Below are 16,911 nucleotides of genomic sequence, written 5' to 3' on the forward strand. Positions count from 1 at the left end.
CGGCAACCATGTTGCTTCGATTACCACCAAACGAGAAGTGGTGTGGGTTCAAATCGCGGATGGCTTGTTTAAACAAAATGTTTTGAAAACGGGCAGAAACGAATGTATCAGTTGCTCGTTATTGACAGCTCTGTTCGGGAATGCACACAAATCGGCAGAACAAATGTATGGGAAAATGAAAATGCTACCACTTTTCATTAATTTAAACTGTTTAGGTATTATTGGATTTTACTGTATAGTATATCAAACGAATCTTAGAGAACTTCCGATTCCATCGATATGCAAAGTATCAGAATTTTTATTAACGTTAACTTTATTTCACAAATCGTGACCTATTTTCTGATTTGGCACCCTTCCTGGAAGACGTAGTTCTACGTCAAAAAAACTGGAGAGTCACGAACAGTTGATTGGTAGAATCAAGAAATGCATTGGCAAAGTGGACATGAAGGTCATACAACGCTCCTGTTTTGATATCAAACGGAAGCTTCGCCGAACAGCCGAATACGGACCGTTCTCAAATGTTCACTTTTTTTCAACAATGGGCAGTTTATCTTTATCACGTTGAGTGCCACGGTTTTATAGCGACTCTATGGAAATTTTTTAACGTATTAGGGCCATCGTTTGTTATCTTTTTGGAAGGTATTTTTGTTCGTAAGGGAATGCTTACAAGCTTATATGCTTATATTAGTTACCTTTATTGTCATATGTTATATTGTTAGTCAGCAGTGACTGACGCAGGCTGAGCGAAAATTCAGTGTCACGTCAGTGGCAGTCAAAGTGTTAATTCCAATAAATCAGATCTTCTTCAAGTATGTTAGTCTTTTTTTGACAGCTTAAGAAAGAAATTCCAAAATTTTTGTTTCCATCTGTTAGAACAATTACAATAATATGGTAGAAAAATAAAAATCGAATAAAAAATTTGTCAACATTAACTTTTGATGCTCGTTGTCAAAATCGTACGGGTGTTGTGAATCCCCACGGACCTGAATCTAAAGTAGGCAGTCAATATGTATGTTTCAATGGGAATCACCTTCCATGATAAGCTGGTCTACTATTATAATAGTGATACAATTAGATCGCATGTAATGATAACAGTTATTGGAGTTTCTGCGCAAATATCTCAGATAAGATAATGAAAACAGTTCGACTCGCGTATTTCGAAGATAAACTAAACAGCACCAATGACTTCGCTGAATCATCACATGCAGCCCGATTGTGTGTCTCCATGGCATAATTATGACCGCAACACTCCTCGCAATCAGTCACTGTACAATACTGGTCATTGTTCTAGACTGATAGACCGTGACCGCCCGCAAGACGATCGTCATATAGCCGCAACACAATAATCTGGATTCATCAATGAGGCGAGGCGCAATCTTGCTGTGCACATTTATTCAACGAGAAGCCGGAAGCTCACCCTCGTAATTTGCATCGGAGTGTTCCAACTTATGCGCTCGTAGAAATCATTACAGACCAAAGGCACCATAATGTGGCAATACTCGAACTCTTCACCAATCATTCAACCAGAGTCAAAACTGCTTACGCTAGAAAAAAAAACTACTCAATCCAACCGGGTTGAACAGCAGAAATTTACAATAATAAATATCAAATTTCGTCTCGTAGCATATACCCTTGGGTTCTGCGCTCCTGACCGATGAAGAGCCATACATATGTATACAAATACAATTTTATCACATTTCTTCCATCCAATTAAGCGTTCCTATTGCCGAGTTCGTTGCTTCGAGAGAGGTCTCTGTTTAGTTTTTGGATGCAGCTCTCCCGCGCTCGGCTGCCGCTGGCGGGACAATCTGTTAAACATATGTGCGAACGCATCGCCGGCTTGCGTCTTACCGTCTTGCTTGTTCGATCGTTCGACCAACTGATGGTGTCGATAGAGGGAACGGGCATGAGTCACACTCTGCCGAGCATAGGGAAACTTAGGGTAAGACGCACCGTGTCGATAAAATGCACCACCATGGAAAAGCATGGAAAACGCAGTAATTGGCAGGATTGTGCTTCTTCTTCTTCTTAGATAGCACCTACGTTCCTAGAGGAACTTCGCCGTCTCAACGTAGTATTACTTGCGTCATTTTTATTAGTAATTTGTTGTGATTTCTATGCCAAATAACACGCCTCGAATGCATTCTGAGTGGCAAACTCTAGAATACGCTTGACCAAAGTGCAAGTCAAAAGAAAATTTCTTTGACGAAAAATTCCCTCGATCAGAACGGGAATCGAACCCGAACTCCCGGCATGTTAGGTGTGACGCTAACCACTCGGCCACGGGAACACCTACAACTTACAACTTTTTTTTTACTTTAAATACCATTAAGCATAGTTCAGCACCGAAAACCTCGTCGAGTTTCATTAAATAGTAATATATATAAAACCGAATGATTTCATGCAAGGGGCTGTCCTATACCACCTGGACAAAAAAAAACCTGATTTTAGACACCCCCCTCCCCCTCCGTGGACAAGCGTGGAAATTTTCTATACTCCTTCCTCTGTTGTCCACGTGGACATTTGTTCTCTTCTTGGAAAAAAAAATTCGGGGAAAAAATTGTGTTGCGTCTAAATTCTATTTTGAATTCGTTTTTATTTTGTATTCTTTTCTTCCTTTTTGCAAATTCACGTTTTTCCATCGGAATGTTGAAAAGACGATGTGGCATCGAATGAAAGGCAGCTTGCTTTTGTGCAAGTCGGTCCGTAGAGGTCGGGTTTCGGTAGATGCCATATTTCAAGGTATTATCCTTTTTTCTTGTGATCATAAGATCCAAGAAAGGGAGTTTTCCATCCGACCGTAAATTTACCAGTCATTTTAAATTTTGTAAGAACCATAAGTGTCGTGTCCTGTCGCGTTCCGCGTGTTGTGTGTACAGCAGTTCTTACGTTAGCACAGTATCTAAAAATGAGTCAACGTAATCTGGTTAAGCTGTTTCAGTTTTTAAGCTGGAATGTTCTTTAAGCTTCCGACTGAAATGTAGTATATAGTGTAGGATATAATAACATTTGTAAGACAGGCCATTCGAACTTTATTGTTTTGTTCAGGCGCTAAAAAAATAAAAAAAAAAATGCCGCTGATTCATAAATAAAGAACCAGATGGAAAACTATCACTCCTTTATAAAATTTAAATAGGATTTGCATGAAGTACAACCATTTTCTAATCCGTAACTCATTTTTAGTTCAATGTTCTTTTAAATAATGATACTGCTTGTTGAGGCGATCTGGCGTAGTGGTAACATCCATAACTCTCACGCAGAGATCACGAGTTCAATTCTCACTCCCGACATTCTTCCAAAACTGGATGTAAAAGTGACGAACCAGCCTGAATGTGTTGAAAGTCACTATAATAGAGAAAAAAAAATGATACTGCTTGTTAGCTTAATTTACCCTTCATAAGATTATTCATCACAAGTTCTCGAATGGGTTTTGATCTGGAAAGTCCCTGAAGACCGTCCGGATTTCGTTAACTGGTGCCCAATTACCTAATAATCGCGGTGGTTTTGACACAAAAACAGCAAAAAATGATTCCGAAATACTTTGTTCGACTCCTGACTTTCCCTTCTGGTTCTTAAGTTATGAAACACTGGCGGTTTTGTTTTTTTAATGTTTATACCCCCTCCCCCCTCACCGTGGACAAACGTGGACATTTCCGTAACCGCTACTCCCCCTAAAATTGTCCACGTGGTATGTGGACAGCCCCCAACTTTAGCCGCTTCTGTCTGACTTTTGAAGCATTATAAAACTAATTGAAATTTTACAAACTTCAATACACTTTCGGATGTTACGGCAGCTATCGATTGAGTTTGAATAAACGTCAAATCAGTTTGAATAATTTATTAAGGGTGCCAAATCAGAAAACAGGTCACGTTTTGATGAAATAAAGTTAATGTTAATAACTATTTTTGCCGTGAACGGATTCTGGCGATTTACATACCAAACGAATCGGAAATTCCCTAAGATTTGTTTGATATGCTATACATTTCAATCCCATAGTCTGTATATGGTTTAAATTGATGAAAATTGGAAGCATTCCCATTTCCTCATACATTTGTTCTTTCATTTTTCGGGAGGAAATCGACTGTTGGGCGAGAAATCGTTGCTGGACGAGCTGGACGGCGAGGGATCGAATGCCTTTCTCAAGGAAATGCGGTGGAGGAGTAATATTATGGATAAAGTTTGTTTCGCTTATTTAGTCACCAAGAAAGTAAATGTCGTTCTGAAATTTTGTATGTGATTTGGTTACGCTTGTCAGTAGCAAAACTTTCTTCACTAAGGATGACAGCTGCGCTTATCTCGAGCGCTTATCTTATCTCGATTGTCTGTATTGTTCTGCGAGCACGAGAGTGAATCATAAAACAATTATCGTCAAATGATTCTACAATAAGAAACATTTCAGGGCGACCAAACTGGTAGAATGGTTATTTCAAAATTTTCTTAGCATTATAAAATAATATCCGCAGTTAGAAACAAGCGCCTTTTTTCTTTTTTTACCCTCCTCTCACCCCCATCTCTAAGGAACTCATACTCGAGCTTCCTAAAGTTGGTCCCCTTTTTTTACACAGGACTCTACAACACTTAGAGATAAGAGGACCACAAAAATCCATAACTTTGGAACCCAGTGAAATAATATTCTTTTAAGGGATCCAAATATATAGCACATATAAACTAATCATTGTTTTTATTGAGATTATAAAGACTTGAGTTAAACTACAGCGTAGTTCTACGTCAACAATGCGGTCGTGTCCTGAACACAATCTCCTATAATTTTTTGGTTTTCTTTTTTTATAATTCGTTTATTTTTACAGGCTATATTTTTATAATTATATATAAACAATTTTCTTAATTCTATGGTTAGTAAGGTAGAAAACCAATTAATCGCGGTTGACTCGAGTTAAGGAGGGTGACATATTTTTAAGGGAAAAGGATGGGATAAAGGAGATTGTAACAATGTTGATGATCAAACTCAATTCTTAAATCTATTCGTATATCTATAGTGTATTTACATTTCAACTTATTCTACAAGGGGACCCATTACTCGCAAAGAAAGAAAAGGAGGGTATATGGATATAGGGACAATCACAAACGAACTTCGATAGCTTTAAGGGAAACATATGTTTGGGACATGTAATCAAGGTCCAACTGAGCCAAAACATATCTCACCGGGACATTGGGCTGTTTTCCTCGGGCCCGAAAGGAGTTTTCTAAATTCGATCTGGCGACAAAATACACCTCGTATGACCAAACAACATGCTCGATGTCGTGATAACCCTGACCACAAACGCAGAGATTGCTGCCGGCAAGATTGAAACGAAAGAGTAGCGCATTTAACGCACAGTGATTGGGCATGAGTTGGGAGAAGGTGCGAATAAAGTCTCGACCAAGTCCAAATTTTTGAACCATGTTTTGAGGTTAACCTTAGGAGTAATTTAGTGAAGTCACCGGCCCAATTCATCTTCGTTCCATTTAAGCTGCCAGTTAGCGATGGTATTTTTGAGGACTAAAGAATAAAATTCATTGAAGGCGATTTGACGCTGATAAATATCGCCTTCAATTGCATCTATCTTTGCTAATGAGTCAGCCCTCTCATTACCCGGAATTGAGCAATGTGAAGGGACCCAGACAAAGGTAATGACATAACAGCGTCTGAATAAGGCCAAAACCTCGACACTCATAGTGTGCGTTGAGGGCATACATCCCAACGCTATACGGATACAAAGATACTGAATTTGCTCGAGTTTAATGAAGTGTGTTTTGGCAGCTGATTGAAAACAGAAACTGCCATACTCCATCACTGAGATAAGATCTTGTGGAAGGGCTCCCCATCAGGTGCCGGTAATTGTACGGAGAAAGTTTATTTTCGTTGAGATTTTTTACTCAGATACATAATATGGGCCCCCCAAGTACATTTAGAGTCGAACCAGACCCCAAGATGCTTGATGACATAGCATGAGTGATCGGTTTACCGAAAAGTTGAAGCTTTGATTTTGTTGGTCTATGCTTCCTAGAAAAGACGACCATCTCCGTTTTATCCGTGGATGACTTAATCCCGAGTCCAATGGCCCAGGTTGCCCATTTGTTCAAAGTATCTTGTAAGGGTCCTTGCAGGTCGGATTCGTTGGATCCTACGACAGACACCACTCCATCATCTGTAAGTTGTCTCAGGCTGCAATTTTGTGTAAGGTAATTGTCAATGTCGTTTACGTAGAAGTTGTACGAAAGGGGGCTCAAACATGAGCCATGGAGGAGGCCCATGTAAGGGACCCGACTCACTGCCGAATCTCCGTGAGAAAAGTTCGAATGTTTCTTACGAGCAAGTCAACATGTTATAATATTATATTATAATTTGTCTGACAGGACTTCTATCGAAAATGAATCAAAGTCGTAAGTCATTTGAATTTCTGAAGAAAGCAACGCAAGACAATCATTCGTCCCCTTGCCCCGGCGGAACCCTTATTGTGTATCTGAGATTAGACCATTTGTTTCAATCCATTGATCAAGGCGAAACAAGATCATTTTATCCAACAATTTCCGTACATAAGACAGCATTGCTATGGGGCGGTTCGAATTGAAGTTGGACGCGGGATTTCTTGGTTTTTAAATAGCTATAACTCGTACTTGTCTCCAATCATCCGGAACAATACTATGCCCGAGAAACCTATTGAATGAATTCGACAAGCGATGTTTCGCCACATCGGGGAGGTTTTTCAACAAGTTGAACTTAGTTCTATCCAATCCTGGAGCAGAATTGTTACAAGAAGGGGGAGCAAGAGTGAATACTACCATCGAGAACTCAAAATCAAGATCACACCTATCTTGTGGTATATCTCGAACAGTTTTTTTTTGCACGGGAACGGAATCAGGACACACATTCCGTACAAAATTCAAAATCCATCGATGTGAATATTCTTCGCTTTCATTCGATGAAGAGCGATTTCTCATGTTTCGAGCCACTTTCCATAATTTTTTCATTGATGTTTCTCGTGACAAACCTCCCACGAAATTTCGCTAATAAGCACGTTTTTCCCTTTGATCATGTTGAATACGTTTGAAAATTTTGGTTCCACGTTTCCGAAAAGCTTTGAATGCATTCGATTTTTCTACATAAAGCTTGGGACACTGACTTTCCCACCATGGATTGAGAGGTCTTCGACGAATAGTGGAACATGGGAAAGGTTTCGTTTGATCGCGAACCGCGCTGTCATAGATCAAACTAGAAAGAAAGTTATACTCCTCTAATGGAGATAAACCATCTTTGGAATTCGTGGCTAGAGCAATCGCGTCCGCATATTTTGGTTTCTTTATTAGTACTCATTTTAGTTCAATTCATTACAAAGAAAACAGATGTGGCTACGTTGTGGATGTTAAGGAACGTTGAAATATGTAGTAAAACTACATGTTTCATCCAGTTTTGCTTAAAATAGGCGTCTTACCCTACCCTCCCCTATACGAATGGGCGCGCTCGATACGTGCAGGGATCAGCGGGATAAAGGAACTGCGCATTGGTGCAATATGGAGGGAAGATATATAAACGGAATAAATGGGGGAAAGCATGCGCAAAATACTTGAATGCTAGAGTAGGCACAAATCCTTGTAACATCTGGAAAATTGCACACTTCTGTCTTTTTTGATGTTATTAATATTTTAAGTTCGCAAGCTAATAGTATCAAATCTATCGGCTGATTGCACTCAATACTTCTGAAGCAAAACATGGAACACAATGTTCCTCACCCAGTATTGTTATTTTGTTTGCCAAAGTTTGAAGATAGCGTCGAACCTCTTTATCGCTTCAAAATCGACCCCGCATAACGCAGTGACGATCGTTAGGAAGGGGAAGTGTGCTTTCTTTTACATAACGCATGGTATGTTCAGTACATAAGCAACTATTCGCTCCCAAACAAAAGCCTCGCGTTGTGCTCGATGTGCAATATGCTTGTTGATCCTGCCGGCCGTACGCTATTTAGAAGGGGTTCCTGACTTTATCCTGAGTTGAAGTTATTCTTGGTTCCTTTTTGGTGTGCCGTTCGGTCGTGTGCAACTCTGCAGTTCTAGAAAACTCGTTATTATTGCTTCAGCATTGCTAGAGCTAGCAGAACGCGCATACCACGTTTTAGAAAAGTTTATCAGCGCAGCTAGTTGTTTACTCAGCTTATCTTAATGTCGTCACAAACACGATACGCCCAGTCAGCGAAGAACGTTTTCGATACGAACCAAGTCGCTTGCCTCCGTGTGTGGCTAAAGGAAGGTAAATATTTGAATTTAGCTCAATCTTTTATTTATAATTCACATTTCTCAACGTCTGTCCGTCACTGCTAGTCGGTACCAATGAATGCAGACTGTAACCAATGATTGTTTTGCCTCGTTCCAGCTCCTCGGCGATCGTTACCATTTCGCGCGTCATGGTGTCACCTCGGATTGACCTCCCGGGAGGAAGTCACTAGCCAGTACTAGCGACGAAATCGAAGTTGCTCGTCGCAATGAAAAGAATAAATTAAAATTTAAATCCATTTTCGCTCTCTCTGTCACTCTGCGACCGAATGAATATTATATAAAATCTGAGGGAAGCCAGCGACAGCACAAAAGCAAGGAAGCGAGTGTGTTTATGCATAATGCCGACCGATTTGGCTCGCTAAGTTTAAACGTGAAGAAAAGGTACACATATAGGAAAAAAGTGGAGCAAACTCGCAGGACAATAGTTTCGTGCGGAACTTTGCCGGTGGTAGTTGGTAGAACCAAAGTCAATTCAAATGTAGCAGTGATGTGATCAGTCACTTATCGCTATCTGGTGGTGGTGTTACTAACACGAACTTTTGTTTCCCTGCTCTTTCACTAACAATCGGTCAAATGTGTCCGTCACATTTGGGCAGAGAAAACAAGAACCAAAGATTGTGTGCCATAAGCGAAGCTGTAGCTAAAGTACAACTGTGCATTTAATTTAACCGTTAAACTATCGCTATATCTCCTTTTCGGTGGATTGTCATCTTCTAACCATAACAATAACTAACATAAAATGAAGCGGGCTCGTCAAAGTAAGGCTACTACCAAATCGACTTCAGAGGCCGCTAAACGGAAAACCAGGAAATCGGACATCCAAAGAGAGAACAATAACAACGAACCGGTGATTTCAAATGAATCAGAAGCAACAAAACCGATTGATGAACCAATTCAGCCAGAGATAGAGGAGGATCTGGAAAACAGTGTAGTCGAGTCGGCTGTCGATAACGAAGCTGCCGCTGGTGCTGCATCATCCGTATCGGAGTCCGAGAATGAAAAACAATCCGGTAAGAAAAAGGAACGAAAAGTGTACCTCTGTCAGGTGTGCCATAAGAATTTCCTAGGCATCAGTGATTTACGGAAACATCTTCGGATACACAACGACGAACGGCCGTACGGTTGTCAGCACTGTGGAAGCCGGTTCCGGCAAGCTGGCTGTCTGAAGAATCACATTGCTTCCCAACATGGAACGGACACGTTGTATACATGCGATCTTTGTGGGAGGTCGTTCCCGATCAAGGAGCGGTTGCGGTTGCACATGAGAGTTCATACTGGGGAAAAACCCTACAAATGCCCGAAATGTCCGAAGACGTTCGCGCGTGGTGGTCAGGTGAGTGTCAATTCTTTTGTTCCATCCAAATAAAACAGATTCAAATCGAATCGTGTCACTCGAAAATTTGCATACGGGATAAGTTATCACCACCATAACCGTTTTGAAGTACATTCGACAAAAATACAGGGTGCAAAATTGGTGTTTTTATTGATTAGTTTGTAATTGATTGATCTAGTGATTTCGTTAAAAATGAACACGTGGAGTAGAGGCGAATGAACTGAAAAGTTTAAACCCTCTTAAAGCCAAAAAGAAGAAGAAGAAGAAACACGTGGAGACGAAATATTTTTAACTTCATATTTCAAGTTCGCTTTTAAAATTCGAGATGTCCATTTTCATTGGCACTCTAGTGTGTATATTAGGGTGCCAATGAATGTATAGGAAAAATCGACCCTAAAATTTGAAAAATTTGATGAAAAAGTTACCCTATACAAAATACTTACTACCTCGAAAAAACACTCTATGGCAAGATTCAGCTCAATCGGACTTAAGGGAGAGTGGCACAGAAATACTAAGTTTTGATTGGTCGAAACTGACTACACAAGCGGCGGCTTACAACTTTTACTAAATTAATTCACGATGGATTTACGGGATTTTTGCATCAATCGATCTGAGCACTCTATAATAATTCATCACAATGAATAAGATAATATATTATATTATTCACTACTAACTATCAAACAATCGAAAACCCTCCAAACGGAAATACCTTGTTCTTATTGGTCCAAATTGAAGCTACAAACTTCCTCTTGTACACACAATAATTGATCAGTTTCTGACAGATTTACGAGAGTTTCGCCTCAACCCTTTTGAGCTCTCCTGAGCTAACAATTCATTACAGTGAAAATAAATGAAATTATATATTTTATGAAACTACAGATTTTGAATTCAAAGTGCCTGGATAAATAGGCATTGCAAATACATGAAAGTAATGGGAGCTTTTGTCCCCACCGGATTGTGTTTCCTAACAGAGATTCCAAAACCATGGAAATTGGCATTGCAAATATAGGCAAGTCGGGGACATTTTTGAATTACAATTAAGGTGAGTGATACGACTAATTCTAGCGAATAAAATTTAAATTTGGAACTTCAATGTTGGTTGTTTCGTGAAATTTCATATCCATGACCGATCATGCATTGTGAAACATTTAGCCCAAGTGTAAACGTAAAATTATATTATATATATATATATATATATATATATATATATATATATATATATATATATATATATATATATATATATATATATATACAATCGCTACCATGTAAGATGATTTGAAATGTGAACGCTTTATTTTAATTTTCATAAATAAAAACTAATGTGTGTTCCCGCTCGAGAACGGAACGTCCGGTTTAAGTCTGTCTGTTTTCTTGTGTTCATTTTCACCCAAGGAAAGTTTATGTGGCGAGAAAAATTGAAAAAGTGAAGGAATATTCGAAAAAGTAATCTCCCATAGGTAATCTCGACATATCGTAATAGGTGCTCTTAGTCCAATTGAAATTCGCATTGAGGCATATAGCACCGTGTTCCTTTGGGTTTGAAGCGAAAATGGAAAAAATGGAAAATGATTGATCCAACATTCAGGAAGTAAAAATCATAATTGAAAATTTCCTTTTCCATTTTAAATTTATTTTCTCTATAATAAAATAACATGTTTTTCTGGTGCTAAAAATGGATAATTGTGTTCGATAATAATAATTATCTTATGTTACATTGGAGAGTTTTTTTCCTGGCGCACCATTTCATCCATACAGAACACAGGAGCCATCTCGTCCGAGGTCACAGAAGGCGGCTTCTCATATCTTTGGCATCTTCTATCGTGATACGCACCATCCAACGACTAATTACTATCCTTCTGTCATCATCACTCGGTTGTAAACAATGATGGAGTGTACAAACAATGCCAAATTATTATCAAAGAATTTAACGATAGCTCAACGGAATCCTACTTCAATTATGCGGTCGTGTTTTGGACACAACCCTCCTGTGACTTTTTTTTTTGATGGCAAATGTCTTAAAATTTAATGACACGTTGAGATTTACAGTTAACTTACAAAAAAAAATCTCAAAAATCGAACTTTTCAGATGAAAGAACGACCAAGCGCAAAAAAAACATTTTTCTTAACAAAAAAATATTTCGAAATAACAGTAAATCTCGACGAGTAATGCAATTTTAAGACGTTCTCTCCTGATACGCCTCATACCAATCTATAGCAGCAGCACACATTTTACGTTTCCCAAATTTTAGTCTGATGACTGATCTGGTTTGATCTCCATCAGTATGAAGACTAGTTGTCGTGCTCACCCCGAGCCCCCTGTACGGGGTCAGAATTTGTTGGTTTGTTGGATCTCAGCAATCTCAGCCAATGATATGCACAACATTCTTTGACTATTCGTCTGCGAATTTGACGATCAATAATTCTCACAGGTCAAATTTCCAATTTAGTTAGTATACGAATGAAAGCTAGATAAACTTCAAACTCAACAATAGTATATGCGTCTAGTATAGACGTAACATCTTTAGTCTTAGTCCCTATACTCATTAAAAATGCCAACCGAAAAACAATAGTGACAACGGAATCTCAACCAAGTACTGTGGAATTACACGGATTACACGAGTATTAACACTACGTTGCAAAGTCGAAGAAATACCACAATCGAAGGTGTAGTATTTTACCGTGATTCCGGAGACTCGTGTTGAATACTGCTAACAGTAGATGGTTTGTGGCAACAAAGTTCATAATTAACTTCGTAAATTAAGAACAAAAATCCTATCAACGCCGTGTTTCTGCCTTTTTCCTGCACACGTGTACAAACTAAATCGTTGCTCAAAATCCAAATCGCCCAGCTCCCAAGCAAAACACTGTGGAAATTATTCGCCTGTTTGTGACAACCACGCCTCCCTGATTTTTGTGAATTTCACATCTTCTCTTCGAGTTCCCGTTGTACTATCCACAGTTTCGAATACGCGTCCCCATCATTTTCCCGTGTGGCACCGATCCAGTGTTTATCCTGGAGGCACTGTTGGAAGTTTGATTTAGGGACAAACTTGTGATGGGGTGGTGGCGGGGAATAAAACTAACACGGCGCTGTAATCAAAAACACGATAAATTGATTATTTATACAAATATTGCTTTTACGTCGCATGACCCGTTCTCCGCGCGTTTCCATCTTTTCATGTTTTCATCGAATTTTTTTTCTCACGTTTTCACACAGCTTATTTCTTTCATGTTTCGTTGACAAGTACCACGTAATTCCAATGACTCGAGGTTGACTCGATTGATGTTTTGACGTTGAATACTGCGGTTATATACATATATTCTTGAAAATATTGATACAAAGTACCTTAACGATCATGTATTCGTTCCAGTTAACTCAGCATCTTGCCACTCATAACGGTGTACGGAAGCATAAATGTCCCCACTGCACGTCTGCATTTTCGTGTGCTGCCAATTTGAGGATGCACTTGAAGAGCCATTTCGACATTCGGGATTACACGTGTCATATCTGTGGCAAAGGATTCTACCGGCCGGATGCACTGAAGAAACACCTCCTGTGCTATCATGCAAACCTCAAGGCTTTCCACTGTAAAATATGCAACAAAATGTTCAAAGGTCATCTTCCGCAGCACATGAGAACCCACAAGATGATTCGTCCGCACGGCTGTGCCGTTTGTGGTGCTGTTTTCTCCCAGCGGTCGCAGCTGGTGGTTCATCAGCGTATCCACACGGGTGAGAGACCCTATCGGTGTCAGGTAAGGCGTTTTCTACGTTAATTCCCCGTCTTATTGCTTATGATATTTTCATCCAAACGATTCAGGTTTGCTGGCAAGCCTTCGCTCACTCGAGCGTTCTCAAGCTGCACATTCGCAAACACACCGGAGAGAAACCGTTCGAATGTCCCATTTGCAGTGTGGGCTTTTCGCAACTTCCACACTTGAAGAAACATATGCTCTCTATACACAATCAGGATAAATCGTATCTATGTAAGAATTGCAATGTCTTTTTCAAAACAAAACTAGACCATCAAAATCACGTTACATCGTGTGCACCGGAAACAGCACAAACGCCAACCAGTGTTGAAGAGATTATTGATCGAAATGTGAGTGAAATCGGGTATAAATATTTTGTACGTAACTAATTCCATAAATCACACATATTTCCAGGTTAAAGCAGCTAACAGTGGAGTCGATCCCCCAATGCCACTGTCTAACATGAGATTCCTGGTAGCGATACTGCTTAAAAAAATTTCGACCGAAGAGCGATTGAAAGATTTAGGATTTGATAAGCGTTTAATCGATAACGTTTTAGTTGACTCGTTGAAATGCGCTGGTCGCAAGGTATACGAAGATAAAACAATGGATCCGGCTCTTCGTCTGAAACAAAACGTCCAAGAACTGCTCGAGTGGACCGTTCCGGTCAAGTATATGGAAGAGTTCAAAAAAGCTAATCGAAGTACCGAGGAGTTGTTGGAGGATTTGACCAATTAAGTTCATCGATTGGACCCATTTATCTCATTGGTACAGTTGACAAAGTTAACTTCTTATCCATTTTTTATAACATTATTACTCGTTGAAACTGTTCGTGGCAGCTTGGATTCATTTTAAAATAGCAAATTGGCAGATAGATCACATGAAATCCCAACATAAAAGAAATTTGATAGTTACTAACTTTAATAACCTTTTTTCTAACGTTTTAGTTTTAAGTTCAACAGCATACAGGAGCTAACTTGCCATAGCAAAGAATGAAACTTGCCAAATATTATTTTAGATGGAATTATTACGTATATTTAGTTACCCGTTTTTGAGGTCTCCCTATACATTCGATTGGTTTGTTTATGAGAAAAAGTAGACACGACCATCCCTACTGCCTACCGATTGACACAATTCAGCGTTACCGCAAGGAAATGAACAGGAGTCATCGGTGATCTAGTCAATCAGATGCCATTACGCTCTTAACCCAACAAAGGAAAAGGTAGTTTAAAAATAGCTGAGAAACACACTTTATGATTTTGTAGAAATTTTTGTACATTATCAATCTTATGAGAGCTAAAACCAAAAAGATAGAAGCGTTCATTTCCGTGAGTGAAATTTCTCATGAAATTGAAATTGAACCGAAGCAGCATATGCGATGCCAGTGTAAATGAAAATGAATATGAGAAATTTAGCATAGTGTAGTGAATTTAATCTAGATGTTTGTACCTAAAACATTGAATGATGTACAACGCTTTGGTGCGTATATTGAAGTTTATAGACATCGTTCTTATTTAGTGCCGAAATTGCCCTCCTGAATTATTTTTACATTTTTTACAATTTTGGGATGCTATGGGATCCATCCAATAAAGCTTTGAAATGAATTTCTATCAAGAAGAATTGTCTAGCAATCGTGTTCGCATGTCTGGGCTGTATGGTAAGTGGAAGCCAGAAATGTTTTTTTTAGTATTTCAATTTACTTTTTGTAAATGCAATCTTTCATAACAATATTTCCAAGTTGTAGCAGGGTTCAGTAAGTGAAAGGCAGTAGTCATTCAAATAGAACAAAAATTTCAACCTGTGATTGAATACTTACTTTTGAGAAATGGTACACTTTATTGAGCTCCGTTTTTTCTTTCTTTTCAAGAACAAGAATGTTGACACCGCTTTATGTTACCTTTTTTATAGTTACACAATCACAAAAGTTGTTTCCTTTGAATGGTATCACCCACAAACAGAACAACGCAGGGGCTAGACAACTTGACAGTATTATTTCTCAAAATATATATTTACGAAAAAAAGATGCTTTTCAAGTGCTAAGACTTTCATCTGCGATATGCGAAACCAAATGACACACAGATTCCTGAACAATTATTTTCTTGGTGAGCCGATGATAGCCTAGTTTGATGATTCCCCACAGGATTGTGAAGTTAAAAACTGTAGCCATGATTATGTGTTTATCAAATAGCACACGTATTTTGAAACATTGACTGCAAACTACCATCGCGTTCATTATTTCGGAGTGATATGTCGGAGTACTTTCGACACTTGGGTTTTTCAATACTATCTAATGCAACATTATAACATTATAATCTTTCCAGCTTCGTTTTGCATGAACCATTTATAAATATCCGCACGATTAATTGTCATAACACAAAAAAGCTTCAAGGGTCGTGCGAAAATGATTTACAGATGCGAAAAAATTTGGCCAAAATGCATGGAACTCCGAATTTAACATTGTGCGAGAATGAATTAGGAAAGTATTCCATGCCAGGTCCTGGAAAAGCCACAGTTCTCCGAGCAACTGAAGAACGACAAATAGTTGAATGGCTGCTAGCTATAACAAAAGCTGAATTCCTCGTGGACACAAAGATATTAGTGCCAAGCGTAGCATATTATGTGCGAAAATCAGCTCATCCCAATCTGTTCAAAAACGGGATACCTGATCGTAAATGGGTCGGTGCGTTCCAAGCGTATTGCCGATTACATATATTACAGAAGATTACAGAAGGTAGTTAATTTGCTTTTGTATTCTAAAACTTGAACACATTCTGTAACGGAAAATGTAACATACACAAAGATGGAATCGTCGATGAGAAATAACCCGGAGGAAGATCTCGCATCACATGATTCATTTGATACTTCATTTTGTATGCCCTCTGTATCTATGAAAACTTTGCCTTGTAATGCCAGCGATACCTGCCGTAGCTACTAGTTATATATAATTTTAATATATGGAAAACCTCGAAGAAACCTCGAAAAAGATCGAAACGGAAAAGAAGAAGAAAAAGAAGACAGAGAAAAAAGAACTGAAGATTGTCCCCAAAACAGCAACAATGGATCATAGGAAGAAATATGTATACGACTATCACTATTGTAATTCATTCGATTATTGATTTAAATACATTTAACTTGTTTACAAAAAAACTTTGTCATCAGCAGATTGGCTGTTCTTCATGGAGAATTCCACATCTGCATCAAAATCTACGCAAAAGCACGGATCGAATAAAAACTGTAAGTAATATGATTTTTTTGATTGTAGCATCATAATCGTTCGCATATTGTGATAATAATGTATCAACCCTTTGCACTCGAAACATTTTCTGTGCGGCGAACCAACAACTCGCCTTTGTAGCATTTTAGGGAATTTCTAACAACACATAAATTCAGTAATTCCATGCCAAACCGATATAGTTGTTTTCAGATTTTCGTCAAAAATGTAATTTTGTTCTTTATCGCAGACATTAGACCCGTGTTTATTATTTTTTATTAGGGTGCCCCAGTCCTAAAAGGTCGATTTTCGGCCAAAATCTTTTTTTCGAGATGACATC

The 16,911-nt window shown here is 38.8% G+C and overlaps 1 protein-coding gene across 4 annotated transcripts in view; it reads left to right on the top strand.

Annotated features, from left to right (window-relative positions):
* Positions 1-14,858, top strand: part of LOC129767817 (zinc finger protein OZF) — a 34,501-nt gene extending 19,643 nt beyond the window's left edge. For 3 of the 4 annotated variants that reach the window (XM_055769038.1, XM_055769041.1, XM_055769039.1), the window contains exons 2-5: positions 8,370-9,605; positions 12,980-13,363; positions 13,429-13,710; positions 13,775-14,858. In XM_055769038.1, coding sequence (XP_055625013.1) covers positions 9,012-9,605; positions 12,980-13,363; positions 13,429-13,710; positions 13,775-14,098 — 1,584 coding nt within the window. In that variant the 5' untranslated portion in view covers positions 8,370-9,011 and the 3' untranslated portion in view covers positions 14,099-14,858. Of the gene's footprint in view, positions 1-789; positions 8,247-8,369; positions 9,606-12,979; positions 13,364-13,428; positions 13,711-13,774 lie in introns of those variants that run through there. The other variant, XM_055769040.1, reaches the window with a different exon arrangement.
* Positions 14,859-16,911: the final 2,053 nt, after the last annotated feature.

This window comes from Toxorhynchites rutilus, chromosome 2, assembly GCF_029784135.1.
Source record: "Toxorhynchites rutilus septentrionalis strain SRP chromosome 2, ASM2978413v1, whole genome shotgun sequence".
Classification (NCBI taxonomy): domain Eukaryota; kingdom Metazoa; phylum Arthropoda; class Insecta; order Diptera; family Culicidae; genus Toxorhynchites; species Toxorhynchites rutilus.